The sequence below is a fragment of the Anolis carolinensis genome, unplaced genomic scaffold, assembly GCF_035594765.1.
Source record: "Anolis carolinensis isolate JA03-04 unplaced genomic scaffold, rAnoCar3.1.pri scaffold_14, whole genome shotgun sequence".
NCBI classification, from domain to species: Eukaryota; Metazoa; Chordata; class Lepidosauria; order Squamata; family Dactyloidae; genus Anolis; species Anolis carolinensis.
The window spans coordinates 11,411,671-11,438,919 of record NW_026943825.1 but is presented as its reverse complement, the minus strand read 5'-3'; the positions used below and the strand labels follow the sequence as shown (position 1 = coordinate 11,438,919).

The window sequence follows — 27,249 nt, the reverse complement described above, 5'->3', positions numbered from 1 at the left end:
AAGAGGATATTAGGATCGGGTCTTATATAATGTCCGTCAGAAGGATGGCAGAAGGTTATGGCGTGATGTATTGATTTCTCTGGCCTATTTTATCCTTTGGGGAGGAATCAGGAATCCTGAAATGAATGGGGAAAGGCTTGGGGAGCTGGTCTTGCAATGTGGATGCAACAGAGAGGAGGGGAGAAGGCAGCACCGAGAGAGACCAAAACAAAGCCTCTTTTTTAACCCTTTTCCCTCCCTCTCCTTTGCTTCCCTTTGTGTGCCATGGAGAAGGGGCTCCAAGATGCCCACCAGCAGCCGGCACAACCCGAAAAAGTCGGCTGGGTCCGGAAATTCTGCGGGAAAGGCATCTTTCGGGAGATCTGGAAGAACCGCTACGTGGTCCTCAAAGGGGAGCAGCTCTACATCTCCGAAAAGGAGGTAACCCTGAGACTTACTGTCTATACTCGAGTATCAGCCTAGTTTTTCAGGACTGAAAAAGCCCCCCTTTGCCTTATACTCGAGTGAGGGTCTTGGTTGGCTTATATTTGGGTCAGCTTATACTCGAAAATATATGGTACATTTATTATTTTTCTCTATTATTATCGGTATTATTGCATATATTATTTTTCTCTATTATTATTGCTACTATTATTATTTTTCTCTATTATCAGTATTAATTACAGTAGAGTCTCACTTATCCAACACTTGCTTATCCAACGTTCTGGATTATCCAACACATTTTTGTAGTCAATGTTTTCAATACATCGTGATATTTTGGTGCTAAATTCATAAACACAGTAATTACTACATAGCATTACTGCGTATTGAACTACTTTTTCTGCCAAATTTGTTATCTAACATGATGTTTTGGTGCTTCATTTGTAAAATCATAACCTAATTTGATGTTTAATAGGCTTTTCCTTAATCCCTCCTTATTATCCAACATATTCGCTTATCCAACATTCTGCCGGCCCGTTTATGTTGGATAAGTGAGACTCTACTGTATTTTTCTCTATTACTGTTGCTACTATTACATTCATTATTTTTCTCTATTATTGGTATTATTACATTTATTATTTTTCTCTATTATTGTTGCTACTATTACATTCATTATTTTTCTCTATTATTCTTGCTACTATTACATTTATTATTTTTCATTATTATTATTGTTGCTACTATTACATTTATTATTTTTCACTATTATTATTGGTCTTATTAGATTTATTATTTTTCTCTATTATTGTTGCTACTATTACATTTATTATTTTTCTCTATTATCAGTATTATTACATTTATTATTTTTCTCTATTATTGGTATTATTACATTTATTATTTTTCTCTATTATTGTTGCTACTATTACATTTATTATTTTTTCTCTATTATCGGTATTATTACAATTATTATTTTTCTCTATTATTGTTGCTACTACAATAGATTCTCACTTATCCAAGCCTCGCTTATCCAAGCCTCTGGATAATCCAAGCCATTTTTGTAGTCAATGTTTTCAATATATCATAATATTTTGGTGCTAAATTCATAAATACAGTAATTACAACATAACATTACAGCGTATTGAACTACTTTTTCTGTCAAATTTGTAGTATAACATAATGTTTTGTTGTTTAATTTGTAAAATCATAACCTAATTCGATGTTTAATAGGTTTTTCCTCAATCTCTTCTTATTATCCAAGATATTCGCTTATCCAAGCTTCTGCCGGCCCGTTTAGCTTGGATAAGTGAGACTCTACTGTATTACATTTATTATTTTTCTCTATTATTGTTGCTACTATTACATTTATTTTACTCTATTATTATTATTATTATTATTATTATTATTATTATTATTAATATATTTACTATTTCACTCTGATCTTATTATTATTATTATTACAGTAGAGTCTCACTTATCCAAGCTAAACGGGCTGGCAGAAGCTTGGATAAGTGAATATCTTGGATAATAAGGAGGGATTAAGGAAAAGACTATTAAACATCAATTTAGGTTATGATTTTACAAATTAAGCACCAAAACTTCATGTTATACAGCAAATTTGACAGAAAAAGTAGTTCAATACGCAGGAATGTTATGTTGTAATTACTGTATTTATGGATTTAGTACCAAAATATCACGATATATTGAAAACATTGACTACAAAATGGCTTGGATAAGAAACTTGGATAAGCGAGACTCTACTGTATTACATTTATTATTTTTCTCTATTATTGTTGCTACTACTACATTTATTTTATTCTATTTTTTATTATTATTAATACATTTATTATTTCACTCTGATCTTATTATTATTATTATTATTGCATTTATTATTTTACTCTATTATTACTTGTATCGTTTTTCTGTATTTATTATTATTATTATTACATGTATTATTTTACTCTATTAAAAAGATACATAATCACATTTGCATTGAAGATGAGAATGATTTGATCAGAGTTGGACAGTCTTATCTTAAATTTGAGCTTTATTTAAATATTCAAAAACATTTAACCTATCAATGCCTCAATTAATGTAATTTTATTGGTATCTGTTTTTATTTCTGAAATTTACCATTCTCGGCTTATACTGGAGTCAATGTTTTCCCAGTTTTTCTGTGGTAAAATTAGGTGCCTCGGCTTATATTTGGGTTGGCTTATACTCGAGAATATACGGTAATTTTATTAGTATCTCGGCTTATACTGGAGTCAATGTTTTCCCAGTTTTTCTGTGGTAAAATTAGGTGCCTCGGCTTATATTCGGGTCGGCTTATACTTGAGTATATACGGTATATCTCATAGATTCAGAGGCTAAGAAAGACAAGGAAAGAAAAATAATATCCGTATAGTTCGGACTATAATCCGGAGCGGTCCCATGCTGCTGTCATGGGATTTGTTGCCATGGTGCTCAGGAAGCGGCGGTGGCGGATGCGTGTCCCAGCTTGTGTGTGTTTGCGTGTGTGGGTGTCAACACCAAGGAGGCATCACGGGTTTTAGAACCAAAGGATCCCGGGGGCGAGTGCGGATGACGACGGCACCCCCAAAATTTTGTGTATTCCCAGATTGGTTCTCCATCCTATAGGGAAGCCGGGTGAAATGGGGGCAAAGTTAAAAAAACTTCAGAATCGGTGAAGCACAAAATATTATCGCCTCGGAGGGGGCTCCCAAAGGTCATCTAGCTCAACCCCTTTAGAGATGCCCATCCAACTACCATTTGACACACAAACAGTTCTGACAGCCAATAAGTCTGATCAAAAGTGGCCTTGGAGTCTCCTTCGTTGTGCACTGCAACTCCAGATTCTGATAGAAGATTATGGGAGTTGTAGTTCGCAAAAAACATTCATTCCAAGCTCTGGATGGAGCCCTGTCCTGCGATATCGGGTCCCCTTGGGGAGATGGAGGCGGGGTCTAAAAATAAAGTTGTTGCTATTATTATTATTATTATTATTATTATCATTATTATTTTATTATCAGCTTTTCCTTCAGTTTTGTCAAGGAACTTTCCATGCAATGCTTTGTTGTGCCAGCTGTCAGCTCTAGTTTGTAGTGCAGTTTTCTTGTACTGGTTTTTTGTCTGCTGTGCTTTGAGGAGTTTCTAATTTTTTACTTCAATCAAAGCAGTTTCTTCACTTTGCTTTACATCTTCTGCCAGGGCATGTTCTTCTTCTTTGACTGCTTGTTTTACTTGCAAGAGTCCTCTGCCCCCTGATCTTCTAGGCAGATATAGCCGGTCAACATCACTGCGAGGGTGCAGTGAGTGAAGAATGGTCATGAGTTTTCTTGTTTTTCTGTCCAAATTGTCCGGTTCCATCTGTGTCCAGTTTATGATGCCAGCAGTATCTCTTATGACAGGTATGGCCCAGGCCTTGATGGTGTTGTCTCCTTTGAGCTTGCTTTTGAGAATTTTCTGACCCTTTGTGTGTATTCTTTGCTGACCACAGTCTTCACGTGTTCATGCTTGATGTTGTCCAGCTGTAGTATGCCCAGGTATTTATAGGCCTCTGGTTGGTGACACTTTATTGTTTGGCCATTAGGCATATTTATGCCCTCACTTTCCATGATTTTTCCTTTCTTCAATGCCACTGTCAAACATTTGTCCAAACCAAACTCCATGCTGATATCAGTGCTAAAAATTCGGACAGTGTTAGTCAGAGACTGGATTTCAGTTTCCGTTTTCCCATACAGCTTCAGGTCATCCATGTACATCAGATATGAAATTATTATTATTATTATTATTATTATTATTATTATTATTATTATTATTTGAAACACAACAAGATGAGTCCACAGCAGACACTCTGCTGGCTGTTGTATTGGATCACAGTCCAACGTGTGATCCAATAATAATAATAATTATTATTATTATTACTATTATTATTTGTGTGTTGCATGAGACGTGGAGGATAATGGGAATTGTAGTATTCCCCGCTTCATGGGACTGATGCTACCAAGATTTTTCTTGAGCAGTTGTGCTCACTTGTTGTTGTTGTCATCGTCGTCGTTATTTCCATTTTATTATTGTTCACTTTACAAAATACAAAGGTACAAGAATACTATTGAATATATATATACCTTGATATAATAATTTTCCCCTTGTTTCTCTAGCTATTCTATAGTTTGAACACAATACAAATAGATTGATTATAGCTCAGAGTCTTATTGATCTTATACAGTAGTGTCTCACTTATCCAACATTCTGGATTATCCAATGCAGTTTGCCTTTTAGTAGTCAATGTTTTTGTAGTCAATGTTTTCAATATATTGTGATATGTTGGTGCTAAATTCATAAATACAGTAATTACTACATAGCATTACTGTGTATTGAACTACTTTTCTGTCAAATTTGTTGTACAACATGATGTTTTGGTGCTTAATTTATAAAATCATAACCTAATTTGATGTTCAATAGGCTTTTCCTTAATTCTTCCTTATTATCCAACATATTCGCTTATCCAACGTTCTGTCGGCCTGTTTATGTTGGATAAGTGAGACTGTACTGTACATCATCGTCTGTCTAAGTTTTGAGAACTTTTGATTATTATTATTATTGTTATTACTAGTTTGGGCACCCGGCGTTGCCCGGGTTATTTGAAGAAGTCAATTTTGTAATTGTACGAAAATGCATAAGGTTGTGGGTGAACTACAACTCACATCATGCCAGGTTAACCCCCAGAAACTATATCAGTACTTCAAAGTTTGTGATGTTGGGCAAGTTTGCTCTGGATGCATCGTGGGTGAGATTCGGTGTGCTTTGTGCTTGTAGGGTGAACTACAACTCCCACTATTGTGAGTCATGTTACCAGGTGAGAGTATAGCGGAATCAGTAGCATCCAGATAACACCATGTGCAAAAGACTCAGACCAGGCAGAGGAATTGAAATGAAGAAAGAAACTTTACTCTTGCTTGTAGAGTTGAAATCAAATAAAACAGTTCTGCAATCATACAATGTCCATGTAGTTGCATAAGATCAATAACCTAATCAATCAGCATCAATATATACAGCATAGCATATTCAAAACAGCTACTCGACCATAGCAAGAGAGCCTGACTTTCCTGTGCTCTCTCTTGAAGCCCATATTTCCAACTGACAATCTCAGCCACCTGCTATCAAACAGATACATTGTTTTAGCCGTGGCTTTGCCTCTGCAAAAAGGCTGAGCTCTTTTGCAGAGTTCCCTTGCAAACCAACTTTGCAAGGATTTCTTTCAAGGGATTTCTTTTACACACACACACACATACACATTAGCATTTTGGCGCAATAAGTCATTCCCCTCAAACCCCTTCAGTAGGTGGAGTTAGTCATGAGGGTTCTTTGTACCAATTTTGGTCCAGGTCCATCATCAGTGGAGGTGACAGTTTCCCTGGTTGTGGGTGAACTACAACTCCCAGAAAGGAAGGCCAGTTCTCCCCAAACCCCTCCAGTCATCAAATTCTGGCATATCAGGTCTGTGTGCCAAGTTTGGTCCAGATCCATCGGTGTTTGGGTTCAGAGTGTTCTCTGGTGTAGGTGAACTACAACTCCCCCAAATCAAAGTGAATTTTCCCCAAAGACCTCTAGTATTTATTTATTATTATTATTATTATTATTTGCTGATTGTGGGGGCTCTGTATGCCAAATTTGGTCCACATCCATTTTTGGTGGTGTTCAGAGTGATCATTGATTGCAGGTAAACTATAAATCCCAGTACCTGCAACTCCAAAATGCCCAGGCCAATTCCCCTCAAAAGCCACCAATACTCAAATGTGGGCATATCAAGTATGGGTGCCAAGTTAGGTCCAGATCCATCATTGTTTGGGTTCATGGATGTAGGTGAACTACAACTCCTCTAAATCCCTCCAAAAACCACTAGCATTTTTCTTGGTCACGGGGGTTCTGTGCTCCAAGTTAGTTCTGTTAGCGAGTGTGTATAGCGGAACCAGCAGCGTCCAGTTAACACTATGTGCAAAAGACTCAGACCAGGCAGAGGAATTGAAAGAACAAAAGAAAACTTTACTTGTTGAGTTGAAGTCAAATAAACAGTTCAGCAATCGTACAATGTCCTTGTAGTTGGGTAGCTAGAGAGCCTGTCTTTTCTGTGCTCTCTCTACAAGCTCAGATTTCCAACTGACAAACCAAGCCATCTGCCAGCAAACAGATACATTGTTTTAGGCATGGCTTGCCTCTGCAAAAAGATCAGCTTTTTGCAGAGATCTCATGCAAGCAACTTTTGCAAGGATTTCTTTACACACACATAGCAATTTGGCGCAATAAGTTCCAGGTCCATCATTGGTGGAGTTCAGAGTGCTCTTAGATTGCAGGTGAACTATACATCCCAGTCCCTACAACTCCTGTAAATCATTGTGTTTTCTCCCCAAACCTCTCCAGTCTGTTCAGTTGCTGATCAATTCCTCTGTTTGCTGTGTGCCATAGAAAAGAATAGGAAAGGGTTAAGGGAGAGGCAGTGGGCGGGATCATGCAAATTCCACACCAATGGAGAGAGTAAGGAACACTGGGATGTCTGTGGTGGAGGAAAAACAGAACATATAGGATGAAATTTTCCCCTTTATTATGGGTGGTGGGCAGGATGGTGTCTGTGGAGGAGATTGGCAGGCTCTTGGACATGTTCACGGTTCTCAATATAACCTGCAATGTCATTGGAGGAGGGCCATTGGTGTCTCCTGAGTAGTGGGAAACAGAGTTGTTTGTGGAAGTGGGAGCTTGTCTATGTAAGTGGACGCCCTGGCCACACACACACATACATATTTTCACTTTTATTATGTGTATAGATATTATTATTATTGACACAACGACATTGTGTGACACAGCAAACAAGATAGATATGCTGGATTTCATATCACAAAATCACAAGTCGAACACTTCCCAAGTGTCTAGAACTGTGTGATGTATTTTCGGATGATGCGTGCAGATCTCAGTCGGGTGGCCTTTTGCAGTTGGCAGATCGTGATTTTGTCAATGTCTATTGTTTCCAAATGCCGGCTGAGATCTTTTGGAACGGCACCCAGTACGCCCATCACCACCGGGACCACCTGCACTGGTTTCTGCCAGAGTCTTTGCAGTTCAATCTTGAGGTCCTGATAGCGGCTGAGTTTTTCCTGTTGTTTTTCGTCAATGCGACTGTCACCTGGGATGGCGACATCAATGATCCAAACCTTTTTGTTTCCCACAACTGTGATGTCTGGTGTGTTGTGTTCCAGAACTTTGTCAGTCTGGATTCGGAAGTCCCGCAGTATCTTTGCGTGCTCATTTTCCAATACTTTTGCAGGTTTGTGATCCCACCAGGTCTTTGCTGCTGGGAGGTGGTTATTATTATTATTATTATTATTATTATTATTATTATTATTATTATTATTATTAGCAGTAGTAGTAGTAGTATTAGTACTAGTACAGCACTGATCCCACCAAGTTAGTTACTTTATTTATTTGGTTTATATCACAGAATCATAGAGCCATAGAGTTGGAAGAGACCACATGGGCCATCTTGTCCAACTCCCTTCTGCCATGCAGAAAAAGCACAATCAAAGCCTTTCCAACAGATAGCCATCCAGCTTTTGTTTCCTCCCTAAATGATTCCCAAGTTGCTAGACCTCATGGTGCAAAAGTCCGTATATTCCAAGCCAGTCCCAGGGCTTAACATAAAAGCATTAGTATACAATTATTATTATTATTGTTGTTGTTATTGTTGTTGTTGTTATTATTATTATTATTATTATTATTATTATTATTATTATTATTATTATTATTATTGTATGACACAGCAAACAAGATAGATATGCTGGATTTCATATCACAAAATCACAAGTCGAACACTTCCCAAGTGTCTAGGACTGTGTGATGTATTTTCGGATGATGCGTGCAGATCTCAGTCGGGTGGCCTTTTGCAGTTGGCAGATCGTGATTTTGTCAATGTCTATTGTTTCCAAATGCCGGCTGAGATCTTTTGGAACGGCACCCAGTACGCCCATCACCACCGGGACCACCTGCACTGGTTTCTGCCAGAGTCTTTGAAGTTCACTCTTGAGGTCCTGATAGCGGCTGAGTTTTTCCTGTTGTTTTTCGTCAAAGCGACTGTCACCTGGGATGGCAACATCAATGATCCAAACCTTTTTGTTTCCCACAACTGTGATGTCTGGTGTGTTGTGTTCCAGAACTTTGTCAGTCTGGATTCGGAAGTCCCACAGTATCTTTGCGTGCTCATTTTCCAAGACTTTTGCAGGTTTGTGATCCCACCAGTTCTTTGCTGCTGGGAGGTGGTTATTATTATTATTATTATTATTATTATTATTATTATTATTATTATTATTAGCAGTAGTAGTAGTATTAGTACTAGTACAGCACTGATCCCACCAAGTTAGTTACTTTATTTATTTGGTTTATATCACAGAATCATAGAACCATAGATTTGGAAGAGACCACATGGGCCATCTAGTCCAACTCCCTTCTGCCATGCAGAAAAAACACAATCAAAGCCTTTCCAACAGATAGCCATCCAGCTTCTGTTTCCTCCCTAAATGACTCCCAAGTTGCTAGACCTCATGGTGCAAAAGTCCTTATATTCCAAGCCAGTCCCAGGGCTTAACATAAAAGCATTAGTATACAATTATTATTGTTGTTGTTTTTGTTGTTGTTATTATTATTATTATTTTAATGTATGACACAGCAAACAAGATAGACATGCTGGATTCCGTATCACAAAATCACAAGTCGAACACTTCCCAAGTGTCTAGGACTGTGTGATGTATTTTCGGATGATGCGCGCAGATCCCAGCAGGGTGGCCTTTTGCAGTTGGCAGATCGTGATTTTGTCAATGTCTATTGTTTCCAAATGCCGGCTGAGATCTTTTGGCACGGCACCCAGTGTCCCCATCACCACTGGGACCACCTGCACTGGTTTCTGCCAGAGTCTTTGCAGTTCAATCTTGAGGTCCTGATTTTTTTCCTGTTGTTTTTCATCAATGCGACTCATATTATTATTATTATTTTATTATGACACAGCAAACAAGATAGATATGCTGGATTTCGTTTCACAAAATCATCATCATCATCATCATCATCATCATCATCATCATCATCATTATTTGAAACACAACAAGATGGGTCCACAGCAGACACTCTGCTGGCTGTTGTATTGGATCACACGTCGGACACTTCTCTATTATTATTATTATTATTATTATTATTATTAAAATATTTGATGCAGCTTGAACTGTTCATTTCTGTAAAGTCATAGGAGTTGTAGTTTGACAAGTACATCACTCTTCTTTACCAAAAGGGCTCGCATGAAAATACAACTCCCAGGATACCATGGCAGTTTGGGTGGTATCAAACCACATTAGTGCTGCAGTGTAGATGCCCCAAAAGTTTGCACGTTGGCAAAAGAGGCATCGCAGCAAAGGGAGAGCCTTTTAATTACGGTGAAACCAAACAGTGGCTTGGTCGGTAGGAAACGTCCGCATTAGTGATGCAGAGAAGTGATTAGATGCAGAAGAAAGCACTCCGGTTACAGGAGATCTGATACCCGGGCCTTGCAAAGGGATGGACAGAATGGCAGGTGGAAAGAAAGAAAGGAAGGAAGGAAATAAAGAAAGATAGCGGCTGAGTTTTTCCTGTTGTTTTTCGTCAATGCGACTGTCACCTGGGATGGCGACACCAATGATCCACAACTGTGATGTCTGGTGTGTTGTGTTCCAGAACTTGGTCAGTCTGGATTCGGAAGTCCCACAGTATCTTTGCCTGCTCATTTTCCAATACTTTTGCAGGTTTGTGATCCCACCAGTTCTTTGCTGCTGGGAGGTGGTACTTGAGGCATAAGTTCCAATGAATCATTTGGGCCACATAGTTGTGCCTCTGTTTGTAGTCTGTCTGTGCAATTTTCTTACAGCAGCTGAGGATATGAACAATTGTTTCGTCGGTTTCCTTGCACAGTCTGCATTTTGGGTCATCAGCTGATTTTTTGATCTTGGCCTGAATTGCCTTTGTTCTGATGTCTTGCTCCTGGGCTGCAAGGATCAGGCCTTCTGTCTCCTTCTTCAGGGTCCCATTCGTGAGCCAGAGCCAGGTCTTCTCCTTATCAGCTTTTCCTTCAATTTTGTCAAGGAACTTTCCATGCAATGTTTTGTTGTGCCAGCTGTCAGCTCTAGTTTGTAGTGCGGTTTTCTTGTACTGCTTTTTTGTCTGCTGTGCTTTGAGGAGTTTTTGATTTTGGACTTCAATCAAAGCAGGTTCTTCACTTTGCTTTCCATCTTCTGCCAGGGCATGTTCTTCTTCTTTGACTGCTTGTTTTACTTGTTGTTGTTGTTGTTGTTATTATTATTATTATTATTATTATTATTATTATTATTATTTGAAACACAACAAGATGAGTCCACAGCAGACATTCTGCTGGCTGTGGTATTGGATCACAGTCCGATGTGTGATCCAATAATTATTATTATTACGTGAGATGTGGAGGATAATGGGAATTGTAGTATTCCCCGCTTCATGGGACTGATGCTACCAAGATTTGTCTTGAGCAGTTGTGCTCACTTGTAGTTGTTGTTGTTGTTGCCATCGTCGTCGTTATTTCCATTTTATTATTGTTCACTTTACAAAATACAAAGATACAGGGATACTATTGAATATATATACCTTGATATAATAATTTTCCAAATAGTGTTTTGTTGTGCCAGTCAAAGCCCCGTCTATGAACACAGCACATTCCTAATGCTAGATAGTGATTATGGGAGCTGCAATCCTTTATTATTATTATTATTATTATTATTATTATTATTATTATTATTATTATTATTATTATCCTGCTTTTCTCCCTCATGGGACCCAAAGTGGCTTAAAAAAAAGAACTATAGAGGAAGCAGTTGGACATCTGGGTCTGACACAATGGGAAAGAGCCCACGGGGAGGAATCACATGTGCATTGATGCACATGTGTAAACATGGAGCATCCCTTTGCACCTTTGGGCCTTGACATGCCACAATGCCTGTGTTGTTTTGCACTCAGAACCCAGGTTCAGTCCTCCTTCTGTTTTTCCACTCATGCGCCAGACCCATGTGCTTTCATGCGCCGCATTGATTCCCAAGAGACACGTTCCCTTCCCCAACTCCGTGGCAGAGCTATGTGAGGTCAACGCCATGCAAAACAGCCATTGATCGGTGCCGCCGTTCCCCGTAATGGAGAAAATTGCATTTATTTCTGCTGCCTCGCCTCGCCGGAGTCATATGTTCCATTAAGCGCCATCGCTTGACCCTGGAATGCGCCGAGAGAGATGTAGGACAGTGGCTTTGGCAGAGGGCGAAGCATCAGAGAAGCAGCGGGAGATATAGAGCGGCAAGGGTCATCTAGACCAGGGGTCCCCAAACTCTTTAAACAGGGGGCCAGTTTGCGGTCCCTCAGCCCGTTGGAGGGCCGGACTATAATTTTTAAAAAAAACTATGAACAAATTCCTATGCACACTGCACATATTTTATTTTGAAGTAAAAAAACAAAATGGGTACAAATACAGCCTCAATGTTAATAATAATCATAATAATAATAAAGAGGGTTGGAAGAGACCCCTTGGGCCATTTAGTCCAACCCCCTTCTACCTTTGTGCACCAAAAGCACAAGTAAAGCACCCCTGATAGATGGCCACCAAGCCTCAATGTTGATAATAATAATAATAATAATAATAATAATAATAATAGTAATAATAATAATAATAATAAAAATCACACAATACTAAACACTTCGGAAGTGTTCGACTTGTAATTTTGTGATATGAAATCCAGCATATACAGTAGAGTCTCACTTATATAAGCCTCGCTTATCCAAGCTTCTGGATTATCCAAGCCATTTTTATAGTCAATGTTTTCAATATATCGTGATATTTTGGTGCTAAATTCATAAATACAGTAATAGCAACATAACAGTACTGTATATTGAACTACTTTTTCTGTCAAATTTGTTGTTAAACATTATGTTTTGGTGCTTAATTTGTAAAATCATAACCTAATTTGATGTTTAATAGGCTTTTCCTTAATCCCTCCTTATTATCCAAGATATTCGCTTATCCAAGCTTCTGCCGGCCCGTTTAGCTTGGATAAGTGAGACTCTACTGTATATCTCGTTTGCTGTGTCATAGTGTGTCTTTGTGTCAATAATACAGTAGAGTCTCACTAATCCAAGCCTCGCTTATCCAAGCCTCTGGATTATCCAAGCCATTTTTGTAGTCCATGTTTTCAATATATCGTGATATTTTGGTGCTAAATTCATAAATACAGTAATTGCAACATAACAGTACTGTATATTGAACTACTTTTTCTGTCAAATTTGTTGTATAACATGATGTTTTGGTGCTTAATTTGTAAAATCATAACCTAATTTGATGTTTAATAGGCTTTTCCTTAATCCCTCCTTATTATCCAAGATATTCGCTTATCCAAGCTTCTGCCGGCCCATTTAGCTTGGATAAGCGAGATTCTACTGTATATCTCGTTTGCTGTGTTATACTGTGTCTTTGTGTCAATAATAATAGTAATAATAATAAATAGGGTTGGAAGAGACCCCTTGGACCATTTAGTCCAACCCCCTTCTGCCTTTGTGCACCAAAAGCACAAGCAAAGCACCCCTTAATAATTAATTAATTAATAATTAAAATGCCATTATAAACAAGCAAAGCTTTGGAAGGCACACATGCCTTCCTCAACGGAGGAGGAGGGAGCTGCCGCCGTGGGGGGCCGGATAAATGGCTTCGATGGGCCGCATGTGGCCCCCGGGCCTTAGTTTGGGGACCCCTGATCTAGACCAACCTGCATCAATGCAAGATCTAGCACTAAAGGTTGCTGGAATGAATGCAGTTTGGTGTCTCTTGGCTCAATGCTATGGAATATTGAGAGATGCAGTTTGGTTAGGCAATAGCATCAAAACTCTTGAGCAGAGAAGACTTTGTAAAACTGCAACTCCATTGACTCCATTTACACCTCCAGATTGCAATTGGCTTGTGGTTGTTGTCGTTGTTGGTGGTGGTGATCTGCAATTTGGAGAGGCCCTGTTTGGCAAAGAAGGCCAAGGACATTGGGAAACTACAACTCCCAGGACCCCATGGCAATGATCCATGGCCGTTAAAGTGGAGTCAAACTGCAGTAATGCTACCGTGTAGATCAGTGATTCCCAAAGTGGGCGCTACCGCCCCCTGGTGGGCACTGGAGCGATCCAGGGGGGCGGTGATGGCACCTATTAGGACATGGGGGCGGGGCCAGAGGAGTGGGCGTGGCTTCTTCCCAAGAGCCCGAGACAGGGCTGAGTCTCTATACCTCTCCTGAGAGGCCTTTTAGGAATAAAGGGCGGGGCTAGGGGTGGGGGTGGGGCCTCTTCCTAAGAGCCTGAGACAGGGCTGAGCCTCTATATCTCTCCTGAGAGGCCTTTTAGGACTAAAGGGCGGGGTTGGCGTGGGGGCGGGGCCTCTTCTTAAGAATCTGAGACAGGGCTGAGCCTCTATACCTCTCCTGAGAGGCCTTTTAGGACTAAAGGGCGGGGCTAGGGGTGGGGGTGGGGCTTCTTTCCAAGAGTCCGAGACAGGGCTGAGCCTCTATACTTCTCCTGAGAGGCCTTTTAGGACTAAAGGGTGGGGCTAGGGGTGGGGGCGGGGCCTTCTTCCTAAGAGCCTGAGACAGGGCTGAGCCTCTATACTTCTCCTGAGAGGCCTTTTAGGACTAGAGGGTGGGGCTAGGGGTGGGGGCGGGGCCTCTTCCTAAGAGCCTGAGACAGGGCTGAGCCTCTATATTTCTCCTGAGAGGCCTTTTAGGACTAAAGGGTGGGGCTAGGGGTGGAGGCGGGGCCTCTTCCTAAGAGCCTGAGACAGGGCTGAGCCTCTATACCTCTCCTGAGAGGCCTTTCGGACTAAAGGGCGGGGCTAGGGATGGGGGCGGGGCCTCTGTATACCTCCCCTGAGGCGCTTGTTAGAACACGGGGGCAGGGTATAGAGGTTCAGCCCCGTCAGGCACTTGGGAAGAGGCCCCGCCCCCTCCTCTAGTCCCGCCTCCTGTGTCCTGGCAGGCGCCGCAGGACAGGGATAGAAGCTCAGCCCTGCCTCAGAGCTCGTAACTCCGCCCATCCCAGTCCTGGCCGCCCATTTGTGGCCCCGCCCACCTCTCCCTCCCCACCCTGCATCTTGGACTAGGGGAGAGGCTAAGCCCCGCCCTCTTGAGCAGGAGCCACGCCCACCCTCTAAGCCACGCCCCCTTTTCAGGGGTCGCTGAGTCATATTTTTTTTTTAGCAGTAGGCCAAATAAGTTTGGGAACCAATGCTCAAACCATCACTAAGATGGATGGGAAAGTCCTTGCTTTGTGTCCAGACTTGAACCCGGGCCTCTGAGCCAGCGTTTTAATTCCTGGAGGGCAATGCCAAGCTTAGCAACAAAGGAAGTGCATATATATATATATATATATATATATATATATATATATATATATATATCTTGTGTTGCAAATCCTTCCTTTCGATCAAGCTGTCCGTACCACACGCAGCAGAGATTTAGCCTGGATAAAAATAGAAATGTCACTCCGCCTTTCTATCTTTCCTTTCTTTTTTTAATGCCTTCTTCCCAAAATTCATGGGGGGGAAGCAAGGCTGGTTATGTCAGCAAAACTCCCAAACTTCATGCCTTTCCCTTTCTCTGAGAATCACAAGGAGAAATGGGGCCCTTTCCATTGTTTTCGAATTGCACAATTGTGGGAATGGGAAGGGACACCTCGAGATCATCTAGTCCAAGGCCCCGTCTACATTGGATCTGTGTTTTTAACGTATGTTGGGGTTGTTGTTGGGCTTGTCGCCACGTGAGCCTCCCCGAGTCCCTTCGGGAGATGGAGGCAGGATACAAAAATAAAGTTATTATATTATTATTATATTAATAGCTTAGGGACCTGGCAGTGCCAGGGTCATTTAAGAATGGTATTATTTGTCTTTGAATGTCATGTATTCTGTTTGGAGTGGGTGAACTACAATTCCCAGAATCGTGGCTTAATCCTCCCCAAACTCTGCCAGTATTATAAGTTGGCCATTTTGGGTCTGTGTACCAAGTGTGGTCCAGATATGTCGTTGGGTGCAGTGCTCTCCGGGTGGGGATGAATGACTACAACTCCCAGAGTCCCGGGATAATTGCCCAAAAACATCTGTCAGTATCCACAGCAGGCAATGTTCAGTCTGTGTGCCAAATTGCTATGTGTGTGTGTGTGTAAAGAAATCCTTGCACGGTTGTTTGCAGGAGATCTCTGCAAAAGAGCTCAGCTTTGCAGAGAGATAAGCCACACCTAAAACAACAATGTATCTGTTTGCTGGCAGATGGCCGGTTTTGTCAGTTGGAATTTGAGCTTGCTGGGAGAGCACAGAAAAAGACAGGCTCTCTAATAGCTACGGTCAAGTAGCTGATTAAATATGCTATGCTGTATATATATTGAATGCTGATTGATTAGTTATTGATCCTATGCAACTACAAGGACATTGTATGATTGCTGAACTGTTTATTTGACTTCAACTCAACAAGTAAAGTTTCCTTTTGTTCATTCAATTCTTCTGCCTGGTCTGAGTCTTTTGCACATGGTGTTAACTGGACGCTGCTGATTCCGCTGTACACTCACCTGGTAACACAGATCCGTCATTGGCTGGGTTCAGTGGTCTTTGGATGGAGGTGAACTACAACTCCCAAAATCAAGGCCTCTTCCCACAAATACCTGCAGTATGTTCAGTAGGTCATGAAGCTTCTCTGTGTGAAGTGTGGTCCTAGTGCATTGTCGGTGGGGGTCAGTGTTTATCTGGCTGCAGGTGAACTATAACTCCCTTTTCCCCAAACTTGTCCAGTATGTTGTATTGGTTATGGAGGCTCTGTGTGCCAAGTGTGATGCTCTTTCATTGCAGGTGAACTATAAATCCCAGTACCTACTACTCCTCAACGTCCAGTCCAGTTCCCCTCCAAACCCACCAGTAGTCAAATCTGGGCCTATCGGGTCTGCATAGCAAGTTTGGCCGAGAGCCATCATTATTTGGGTTCATAGCGTTCTGGGTGTAGGTGAACTACAACTCCTCTATATTCCCCAGTAGGAGTGACAGTGCTCTGACTTGATGCAGGGTGAACTACAACTTCCACCATGTGGAGTCAATCCCTAAACTCCTAAGTTTAGTTGCAGCTGAGTTGTGCTCTGTTTGTTATGCAGAGAGATTGGAAAGGGAAGGGCAGTGGGCGGGGCCATGCAAATTCCACAGCAATGGAGAACCCTGGGATGCCTGCCTGTGGTGGAGGAAAAGGCAAAATCTAGGATGAAATTGTCCCCAAATGAAAGCATGCCTTGGGTGGTGGGTCGTAGTGTTTGGGAAGGACATTGGCAGGGTTTGGGCTGCATGTTCATGGCGTTCGCTGTAACCGCAATGTCAGTGGAAAAGAGTGACTTGGTGGCTCCTCAGCACTGGGAACTATAGCTTGTTTGTGGAGGCTGGAGGATGTCTGTGTGAGTGGACACCCGTGCCACATACACACATACAGGTTTTCACTTTTATTATGGAATATAGATAGATATAGATATAGATAGATATAGATCTATATATATAAAAGAGTGATGGCATCATGGCGACCCACAAAACAACAAAACTACAAGCCCCCCAACCTTGAAATTTGACAACACAACCCATCATCCATGCCTCTAGGTTGATACAACAAAAAGCAAAGAAAAATAAAGTCCTAATTAGAGGGAGAGCAATAATTGTTTTTATCCAATTGCTGCCACTTAGAAGGCTAAGCTCCGCCCACTTGGTCTCCTAGCAACCCACTCAGCCCAGTGTTAATAAAAGAATAAAAAATAAAATAAATACAAATAATACAATAAAAATAATAAAAAACACTAAAAATATTAATACAATAAAATACTATAACAAAATAACTAAAAATAATACAACAAAATAATAAAATATAATAAATAAAAAAGATAAGTTACAATAAAATTAATTTAAAAAATACAAATAACGTCAAATAAAAATTCCACAACAACTTTTAACCAATACCACCACCACTTTGCCACAGCAACGCGTGGCTAGGCACAGGTAGTATAGATATAGATATAGATGGAATATAGATATAGAAGATATAGATAGTATAGACTCATACAGTTGCATTGACCTGCATTGTATGGGACAACACTGATCATATAATGCAGTTAACTGCATTGAACCGCCTTGTATGAGTCTGCACTGACTATATCATGCAGTTAACTACATTGAACCTCATTATATGAGATTACACTAACTATATAATGCACTGAACTGCATTGAATTGCATTATATGAGTCCACTCTTGACTATATAATGCAGTTAACTGCATTGAACTACATTATATACGTATCTACTGACCATATTATGCATTAAACTGCATTATATGAGTCTGCACTGACCGTATTACGCATTGGACTGCATTGTGTGAGTTTGTACTGACAATATAATACAGTTAACTGAAATAGGCTGCATTATATGAGTCTGCACTGATCATATAATGCAGTTGATGACATTGAACCATTTTATCTGAGTCTGCACTGTAGTTAACTTCATTGAACCTCATTATATGAGACTACACTAACCACATAATGCATTGGACTGCATTGAATTGCATTATATGAGTCTGCGCTGACCATATAATGCAGTTAACTGCACTGATTTAAATTATATGAGTATCTACTGATCATATTATGCATTAAACTCTATTATATGAGTCTGCACTGTCAATATAATACAGTTAACTGCAATAGACTGTATTATATGAGTCTGCATGGACCATGTAATGCAGTTAACTACATTGAACTGCATTATTTGAGCCTTTACTGACCATATTGTGCATTAAATTGCCTTATATGAGTCTGCACTGACCATATTATACCCTGAACTGCATTTGACTTTATTATATGAGTCTGCACGGACCATATAATGGAGTTAACTGCTTTGAACTGCTTTATATGAGTCTGCACTGACCATATCATGCATTGAACTACATTTTCTTTGTGTCAGGAGCGACTTGAGAAACTGCAAGTCGCTTCTGGTGTAAGAGAATTGGCCATCTGCAAGGACGTTACCTAGGGAATGCCTGGATGTTTTTGATGTTTTAGCATCCTTGTGGGAGGCTTCTCTCATGTTCCCACATGAGAAGCTGGAGCTGACAGAGGGAGCTCACCTGCTCTTCCTGGATTCGAACCTACAACCTTCAGGTCAGCAGTTCTGCCAGCACAAGGGTTTAACCCATTGCACCACCGGGGGTTCCTACTGATTGGATTGAACTACATGATATGAGCCTGCACTGACCATATGATGCAGGTAACTGCATTGAAGTGCATTATATAAGTCCAGAAAGTCACCCATGTAATAAATTATTTTGGATTTGGGAATTTTGGGCAAAGGAAGCTGAAGCAATAACAACAACATCAATAATAATATATATTATTAGATTAAAATTAAGTTGTTGTTGTTGTTGTTGTTGTTGTTATATTGTATGATGCAGCAAACAAGATAGCTATGGGGGATTTCGTATCACAAAATCACAAGTCGAACACTTCCCAAGCGTTTAGGACTGTGTTGTTGTTGTTGTTGTTATTATTATTATTATTATTATTATATTGTATGACACAGCAAACAAGATAGATATGGGGGATTTCGTATCACAAAATCACAAGTCGAACACTTCCCAAGTGTCTAGGACTGTGTTGTTGTTATTATTATTATTATTATTATTATTATTATTATTATTATTATATTGTATGACACAGCAAACAAGATAGATATGGGGGATTTCGTATCACAAAATCACAAGTCGAACACTTCCCAAGTGTCTAGGACTGTGTTGTTGTTTTTGTTGTTGTTGTTGTTGTTGTTGTTGTTATTATTATTATTATTATTATTATATTGTATGACACAACAAACAAGATAGATATGGGGGATCTCGTATCACAAAATCACAAGTCGACCACTTCCCAAACGTTTAGGACTGTGTTGTTGTTGTTGTTGGTATTATTATTATTATTATTATTATTATTATTATTATTATTCCCTATTCACGAGGCTAGTACCTGCAGTTTCATTTATCCACGTCGGACAAAATAGGTCCTCCCTCTGCATTTCCTTGGTCCTCCAGCATAACTATGGTATTTTTGGGTCATAAGTCCATGTCAACAGGGTTTGCTATTATCCACAGTTTTGTGTCTCCATGTCTGACAAAAGAGGTATTTTTGAGGCTATTTCCATGTCCTCCGTTGCTCCTTTTAGACCAGAAGTCTTTCATTTCTATGGGGTTATTATCCACAATTGTGCCTCTCAGTGCAAAATTCATGAAATGTGTTCAATGCCAAAAACTGAGTCGTAAATAAGTCCTGTTATTTATCTTTTCAAAAGCAACCGGGACCTCACACTGAAAGGAGTTATTATTGTTGCTGTCTTTCTTTACAGGTCAAAGATGAGAAGAACACCCAAGAAGTCTTCGACCTGAACGACTACGAAAAGTGCGAAGAGCTCAGGAAATCCAAAAGCCGGAGCAAAAAGAACTACAGCAAGTTCTTGCTCAGCCATTCCAAGGAGCCGGGGAACACCGTAAGTCTCCTTCGCTTAGACTAATGTGTCTCTTTGCAGCCTTGTTCTAACCAGGGTTCATGGCATTTCTACAAATTAGCTATTAGAGATGTGCATGCATTTTTTTCCTTCGTTTGCTTCGTGCTATTGTTTTGTTTCGACCGTTTGTCTACACAAAATGAAGACATTTTCGTAGGAAATGAGAGGTGACATAAAAACGATAGCCACACAGTCTGCCCCGTAACAATAAGCTGGTACTGACAGCTGATTTGTACCAATGGGCGTTAATAATAATATGAATATTAATAACGATAGCTATCCTGGGACCCTAAGCTGAGCCTGGGAGAGGAATGCCTCCGCATTACATCTGGTGTGTACCAATGGGTGTTAATAATAATATGAATATTAATAACGATAGCTATTCTTGGACCCTAAGCTGAGTCTGGGAGAGGATTTCCTCCCCATTACATCTGATGTGTGCCAATGGGTGTTAATGATAATACTAATATGAATATTAACAATGATAGCTATCCTTGGACCCTAAGCTGAGTCTGGGAGAGGAGTGCCTCCCCATTACATCCAATGTGTGCCAATGGGTGTTAATAATAATATTATTATAAATAACGATAGCTATCCTTGGACCCTAAGCTGAGCCTGGGAGAGGAATGCCTCCCCATTACATCTGGTGTGTATCAAAGGGTGTTAATAATAATATTAATATAAATATCAATAGCTATCCTTGGGCCCTAAGCTGAGCCTGAGAGAGGAATGCCTCCACATTACATCTGGTGTGTACCAAAGGGTGTTAATAGTAATATTAATATAAATAACGATAGCTATCCTTGGACCCTAAGCTGAGTCTGAGAGGGGAGTGCCTCCGCATTACATCTGGTGTGTATCAAAGGGTGTTAATAATAATATAAATAACGATAGCTATCCTGGGACCCTAAGCTGAGTCTGGGAGAGGAGTGCCTCCCCATTACATCCGGTGTGTGCCAATGGGTGTTAATGACAATATGAATATGAATATTAATAACGATAGCTATCCTTGGACCCCAAGCTGAGTCTGAGACGGGAGTGCCCTCCTATTGCAGCCAATGGTCCAAAAATTTTCATTTTTTTCGAAAGCCAGGCAAAAATTCTGTTCGTATCGGCGCCCCATTTTCGTTAGCGTGAACAAATACAAAAATGAGACCTAACGAACAAAACTACACAAAATGAACAGCAATTCCATACAAAAGCACAACACAACTATCTATGGATTGGTAGGCTTGTCAAATGAGGGTGGAGTGACAACAACATGCCAGCTTAGTGCAACTTCCTTCTCATAGAATAATAGCATTGGAAGGGACACCAAGAGCCATCCAGTCCAACCCAATTCCGCCTTCAAGCACAATCAAAGCACCCTGAACAGATGGCCATCCATCCTATGTTTCCAAGGCAGAGAGTTCCACTACTGAACAGCTCTCATGGTCAGGAAGTTCTTACTAATATCCAGGTGGGATCCCATGGCTCCATTGAATCCTCTTCTACAAGGCAATGTCCTTCTTCTTTAGGACAGGCTTAAAGATATTTTAACATGCCGATTATTCTCTCTCTCTCTCTTAGGCTCCCAACCTTGTCTTCCTGGCAGTGAGTCCGGAGGAAAAAGAGTCCTGGATCAACGCTCTCAACTCCGCCATCACCCGAGCCAAGAACCGGATCTTGGATGAGGTGGGACAAGGCTTCTCCTTACCTTGGTTCTGTGCCAAACCAACCCTGGACCTTGGAAGTCTCATCATTTCAATAGTATCCACAGTCCAAATCCCTTACAATCCCACTTCGGTGGTGGCAAATCCACTCCGTATGCAGATTCGAACTTTGAAGGTGCCACCCAAAATGTTTCAAGGATAGGGCTATGTTCCTTCAATGTACAAAAGCATGCTGCGGTTTCATCAAATGCCTCTACTTTTTTCTTAAAGTCCTTCTCAAAATGGTGTTGGTACATGATGTATTTTGAGAAGGACTAAAAACAACGACAACAATGACAGCATCATCTGGGACCATCCAGATCTCAGTCTCCAAATCATTTTAGTCCTCACAAAATGGCAATGAGACCTGACGCATTTTGAGAAGGACTAAAAACAACAACAGAAGCAACAACAACATCTGGTCCCATTCAGACCTCTCAACATTTTAGTCCTTCTCAAAATGGCAACAGGACATGACACATATTGAGAAGGACTACAAACAACAACAACAATAACAACAACATTTGGGTCCATTCAGACCTCAGTCTCCGAGCCATTTTAGTCCTTCTCAAAATGGCGATGGGGCCAAACGCGTTTTGAGAAGGATTAAAAACAACAACAACAACAACAACAACAACAACATTTGGGTATATTCAGACCTCAATCTCCAAACTCTTTTAGTCCTTCTCAAAATGGAAATGGGGCCTGACGCATTTTGAGAAGGATTAAAAACAACAACAAACAACAACAACATTTGGGTCCGTTCAGATCTCACTCTCCAAATCATTTTAGACCTTCTCAAAATGGCAACAGGACATGACACATGTTGAGAAGGACTACAAACAACAACAACAACAACAACAACAACAACATTTGGATCCGTTCAGACTTCACTCTCCAAATCATGATAGTCCTTCTCAAAATGGCAACAGGACATGACACATGTTGAGAAGGACTACAAACAACAACAACAACAACAGCAACAACATTTGGATCTGTTCAGACCTCACTCTCCAAATCATGATAGTCCTTCTCAAAATGGCAACAGGACATGACACATGTTGAGAAGGACTAAAAACAATAACAGAAACAGAAACAACAACAGTAACTGATCCCATTTAGACCTCAATCTCCATACAGTTTTAGTCCTTCTCAAAATGGTGATGGGATCTGACACATGTTGAGTAGGACCAAAAACTACAACAACCACAACAACAACAACAACAACAACAACATCATTTGGGTCTTTTCAGATCTCACTCTCCAAACCATTTTAGTCCTTCTCAAAATGGCGACAGGACATGACATATATTGAGAAGGACTACAAACAACAACAACAACAAAAACAACATTTAGGTTCATTCAGATCTCACTTTCCAAATCATTTTATACCTTCTCAAAATGACAACAAAACATGACACATGTTGAGAAGGACTAACAACACCACCACCAATAATAATAATAATAAAACTTTATTTATACCCCGCCACCATCTCCCCAATGGGGACTCGGGGCGGCTTACATGGGGCCATGCCCGGGAAAAATACAATATAACACAATATAAAAACAACATATCATAATACAATTACAACAATACAATAAAGAATCATATACAGTACAACACAAAATCCAAAGAGCAATATAACAGGGCAGGCCGCACGAATACTCAGTTAAAACAACAACAACATTTGGCTCCATTCAGACCTCAGTCTCCAAACCATTTTAGTCCTTCTCAAAATGAAAAGAGGACATGACACATTTTGAGAAGGACTAAAAACAGCAACAGCAACAACAATAACAACAACAACATTTGGGTCAATTCAGATCTCAATTTCCAAACCATTTTAGTCCTTCTCAAAATGGCGAGAGGACAGGACACATGTTGAGGACTAAAAACAACAACAAAAACAAAAACATTTGGGTCCATTCAGACCTCAATCTCCAAACCATTCTAGTCCTTCTCAAAATGGCGAGAGGACAGGACACATGTTGAGGACTAAAAACAACAACAAAAACAAAAACATTTGGGTCCATTCAGACCTCAATCTCCAAACCATTCTAGTCCTTCTCAAAATGGCAACAGGACATGACACATGTCAAGAAGGGGTAACAACAATAACAACAGCAACAGCAACAAACAACATTTCGGTCCATTCAGACCTCAATCTCTAAACTGTTTTAGTCCTTCTCAAAATGGCGACAGGACATGACGCATGTTGAGAAGGACTAAAAAACAAGAAGAAGAAGAAGAAGAAGAAGAAGAAGAAGAAGAAGAAGAAGAAGAGGAGGAGGAGGAGGAGGAGGAGGAAGAAGAAGAAGAAGAAGAAGAGGAGGAGGAGGAAGAGGAAGAGGAGGAAGAGGAAGAGGAAGATTTGGGTCCATTCAGACGTCAATCTCCAGGTCATGGTGATGGGATCTACCACATTTTGAGAAGAACTAAAAACAACAACAACAACATTATCAAGTGTTGGCAACTTAAGTTTGGGCCCATTCAGATGTCCGTCTCCAAATCATTTTAGTCCTCAAAATGGTGACGGGACAGAACGCATTTTGAGAAGGACTAAAAAAAAAAAGAGAGAGAGACATTTGCTGGTAGTAGGGCATTATGATGAGTTTGTTGGACATCTTTTCGGACTTGAAAGGAACTTAATCCCATCCTTAAACATTTTGGCTAACATTTCTGGTCACCATTTTGGGAAGGATTCCAAGAAAGGTTTGGAAGCACTATGGGGAAGGTGAGTGCACTCCACTGAGCGTTTGGGAATGGGATGAGACGGAAGGAAAAATGGAGATTCAAATGCTCTTCGGTGAATTTGAACTCCTTCCACCAAGATCCTCCAGCTCCTTGTTGTAAGTAAGGAACATGCTGGACAGTTCATAGAATCATAGAATAGTAGAGTTCCTGGAGATGCGGGTGGTTGAGCTCCGTCGTGAAAACCAATCCGAGGGGGATCAATTATTCACCGTGAGGCTCTGGTTGCAACCCGAGGTGTGTTGTGAGTTCGTCCACATTATAACGGTATGGGGTTGTTGTTGTTGTTGTTGTTGTTTCCAGGTTACAGTGGAGGAGGAAAGCTACCTGGCTCACCCGACTCGCGATAGGGCCAAGATCCAGCATTCCCGCCGACCTCCCACCCGGGGCCACTTGATGGCTGTGGTACGTACGTAGCCGTTTTCCATTCCAATCAAAGAGATAAAACCTGGATGATAATATAATACAGCACAGACCTGGATACTTCTCATTTGCTTCTTGTGTTTGTAGGCATCTATCTCAACATACTTCTCATTGCATTTGCTTCTCATGTTTGTAGACACCTATCTCAACATACTTCTCATTTGCTTCTTGTGTTTGAAGGCATCTTTCTCAACATACTTCTCATTGCATTTTCTTCTCGTGTTTGAAGGCCTCTATCTCGACATACTTCTCATTTGCGTCTCATGTTTGTAGGCATCTATCTCGACATACTTCTCATTTGCTTCTCATGTTTGTAGGCATCTATCTCAACATACTTCTCATTTGCTTCTCATGTTTGTAGGTATCTATCTCAACATACTTCTCAATGCATTTTCTTCTCATGTTTGTAGGCATCTATCTCGACATACTTCTCATTTGCTTCTCATGTTTGTAGGCATCTATCTCAACATACTTCTCATTTGCTTCTCATGTTTGTAGGTATCTATCTCAACATACTTCTCAATGCATTTTCTTCTCATGTTTGTAGGCATCTATCTCAACATACTTCTCATTTGCGTCTCGTGTTTTGTAGGCATCTATCTCAACATACTTCTCATTTGCTCCTCGTGTTTGTAGGCATCTATCTCAACATACTTCTCACTGCAATTGTTTCCTGAGTTTGTAGGCATCTATTTCAACATACTCCTCATTGCATTTACTTCTTGTGTTTGAAGGCATTTATGTCAACATACTTCTCATTTGCTTCCTGTGTTTGTAGGCATTGAAGGCATCTATCTCAACATACTTCTCATTGCATTTGCTTCTTGTGTTTGAAGGCATCTATCTCAACATACTCCTCATTGCATTTACTTCTTGTGTTTGAAGGCATTTATGTCAACATACTTCTCATTTGCTTCCCGTGTTTGTAGGCATCTATCTCAACATATTTCTCAATGCAGTTGCTTCTTGTGTTTGAAGGCATCTATCTCAACATACTTCTCACTGCAATTGTTTCTTGAGTTTGTAGGCATTTATCTCAACACACCTCTCATTGTATTTACTTCTTGTGTTTGAAGGCATCTATCCCAACATATTTCTCATTGCTTTTGCTTCTTGTGTTTGAAGGCATCTATCTCAACATATTTCTTGTTGCTTTTGCTTCTTGTGTTTGACGGCATCTATCTCAACATACTTCTCATTGCATTTGCTTCATATGTTTGTAGGCACCTCCCTCAACACACTTCTCTTTGTGTTTACTCCTTCTTGGCCTTTGTAGGCATCTACCTCAACGTCTGATGGCATGCTGACCCTTGACTTGATCCAAGAGGAAGATGCCGCTCCGGAAGACCGCCACACCTGCGAGGAGACCTTCCGAGTGGACCTGGACAAATCCGTCGCCCAACTGACCGCCGGGAGACGCCGTTCAGATTCGGAGAACGTCAAGCTGCCGGAGAAGAGCCGGACGAACAGCCTCCCACGGCGGGAGGTCATGCCGTCGTGGGACAAGTTCTCCTACCGCAAGGACTCCTTCGACAAAGGCACGATGTACACCCCTCAGGTGCCCAAGCGGCTCACCCTCTCCGAAAAGAACAAGTGCGCCTCGATGGAGGAGATCCTCTCTTGCCGGGACTCGTCCTCGACACACCGGGCCGTCTTGAGGAGAGGCCTGGAGGACCAGTTTGCCTCGGTGGAGCCCGAGCGGCTGACCCGCATCCAGGAACTCGTCGCCTTGAAACTTGAAAAGACGCAGGAACTTCTGGCAGAGGTGAGGGGCTACGGGGAAGGGAAGCGGACGGAGCCTCCGGCCACCGCGTCGCCGACGTCCGCCGCCTCCTCCGCCGCAACCCCTTCCTCGCCGGCGTCTTCATCCAAGTTGGACTCGGGGGCGATGCTGCAGGAGTCGGAGCGGCTGCTGGGAGAGGCCTCCTCCCACTGGAGCCAAGCCCAGCAAGTGCTCCAAGAGGTCACCGAACTGCGGAACCTGTACAAGCAGCTCGAACTCCAGCTCTCGGACCCGAAATCCGCGCAATCGCAATACAGGAAAAGCCTGATGTGACCGTCCTGGGGCTTCTAGGCGGGAAGGACGGTCACAGAGGGTTAATAAGGAGTGGGTGTGTATTCTTTTTTTCCAATTATAATGATTTACGGTGTTTGATGCATACATACGAGGTGCCTGTCGTTCACCCGAGCCTCAGTTTCTCCCCTCACTTCCATCGTCCCGCTCGACCCTCTTCCTTCCTCTCTAGTATGGAAGCCCATTCCGATAAATCAGGGTTGTTTTCATTATTTCCGTTGGAGATACAACACAA

At 41.1% G+C, this 27,249-nt stretch overlaps 1 protein-coding gene across 1 annotated transcript; it reads left to right on the top strand.

Moving 5' to 3' along the window:
* Positions 1-273: 273 nt before the first annotated feature.
* plekho1 (pleckstrin homology domain containing O1) lies at positions 274-27,249 on the top strand (the record flags this gene model as incomplete). Its single annotated transcript, XM_062965069.1, is given in 5 exon segments — positions 274-420; positions 19,916-20,056; positions 21,644-21,748; positions 24,821-24,922; positions 26,217-27,249. Coding segments are annotated over 5 exon segments (1,275 nt in total), but the record flags the coding sequence as incomplete, so codon positions are not given.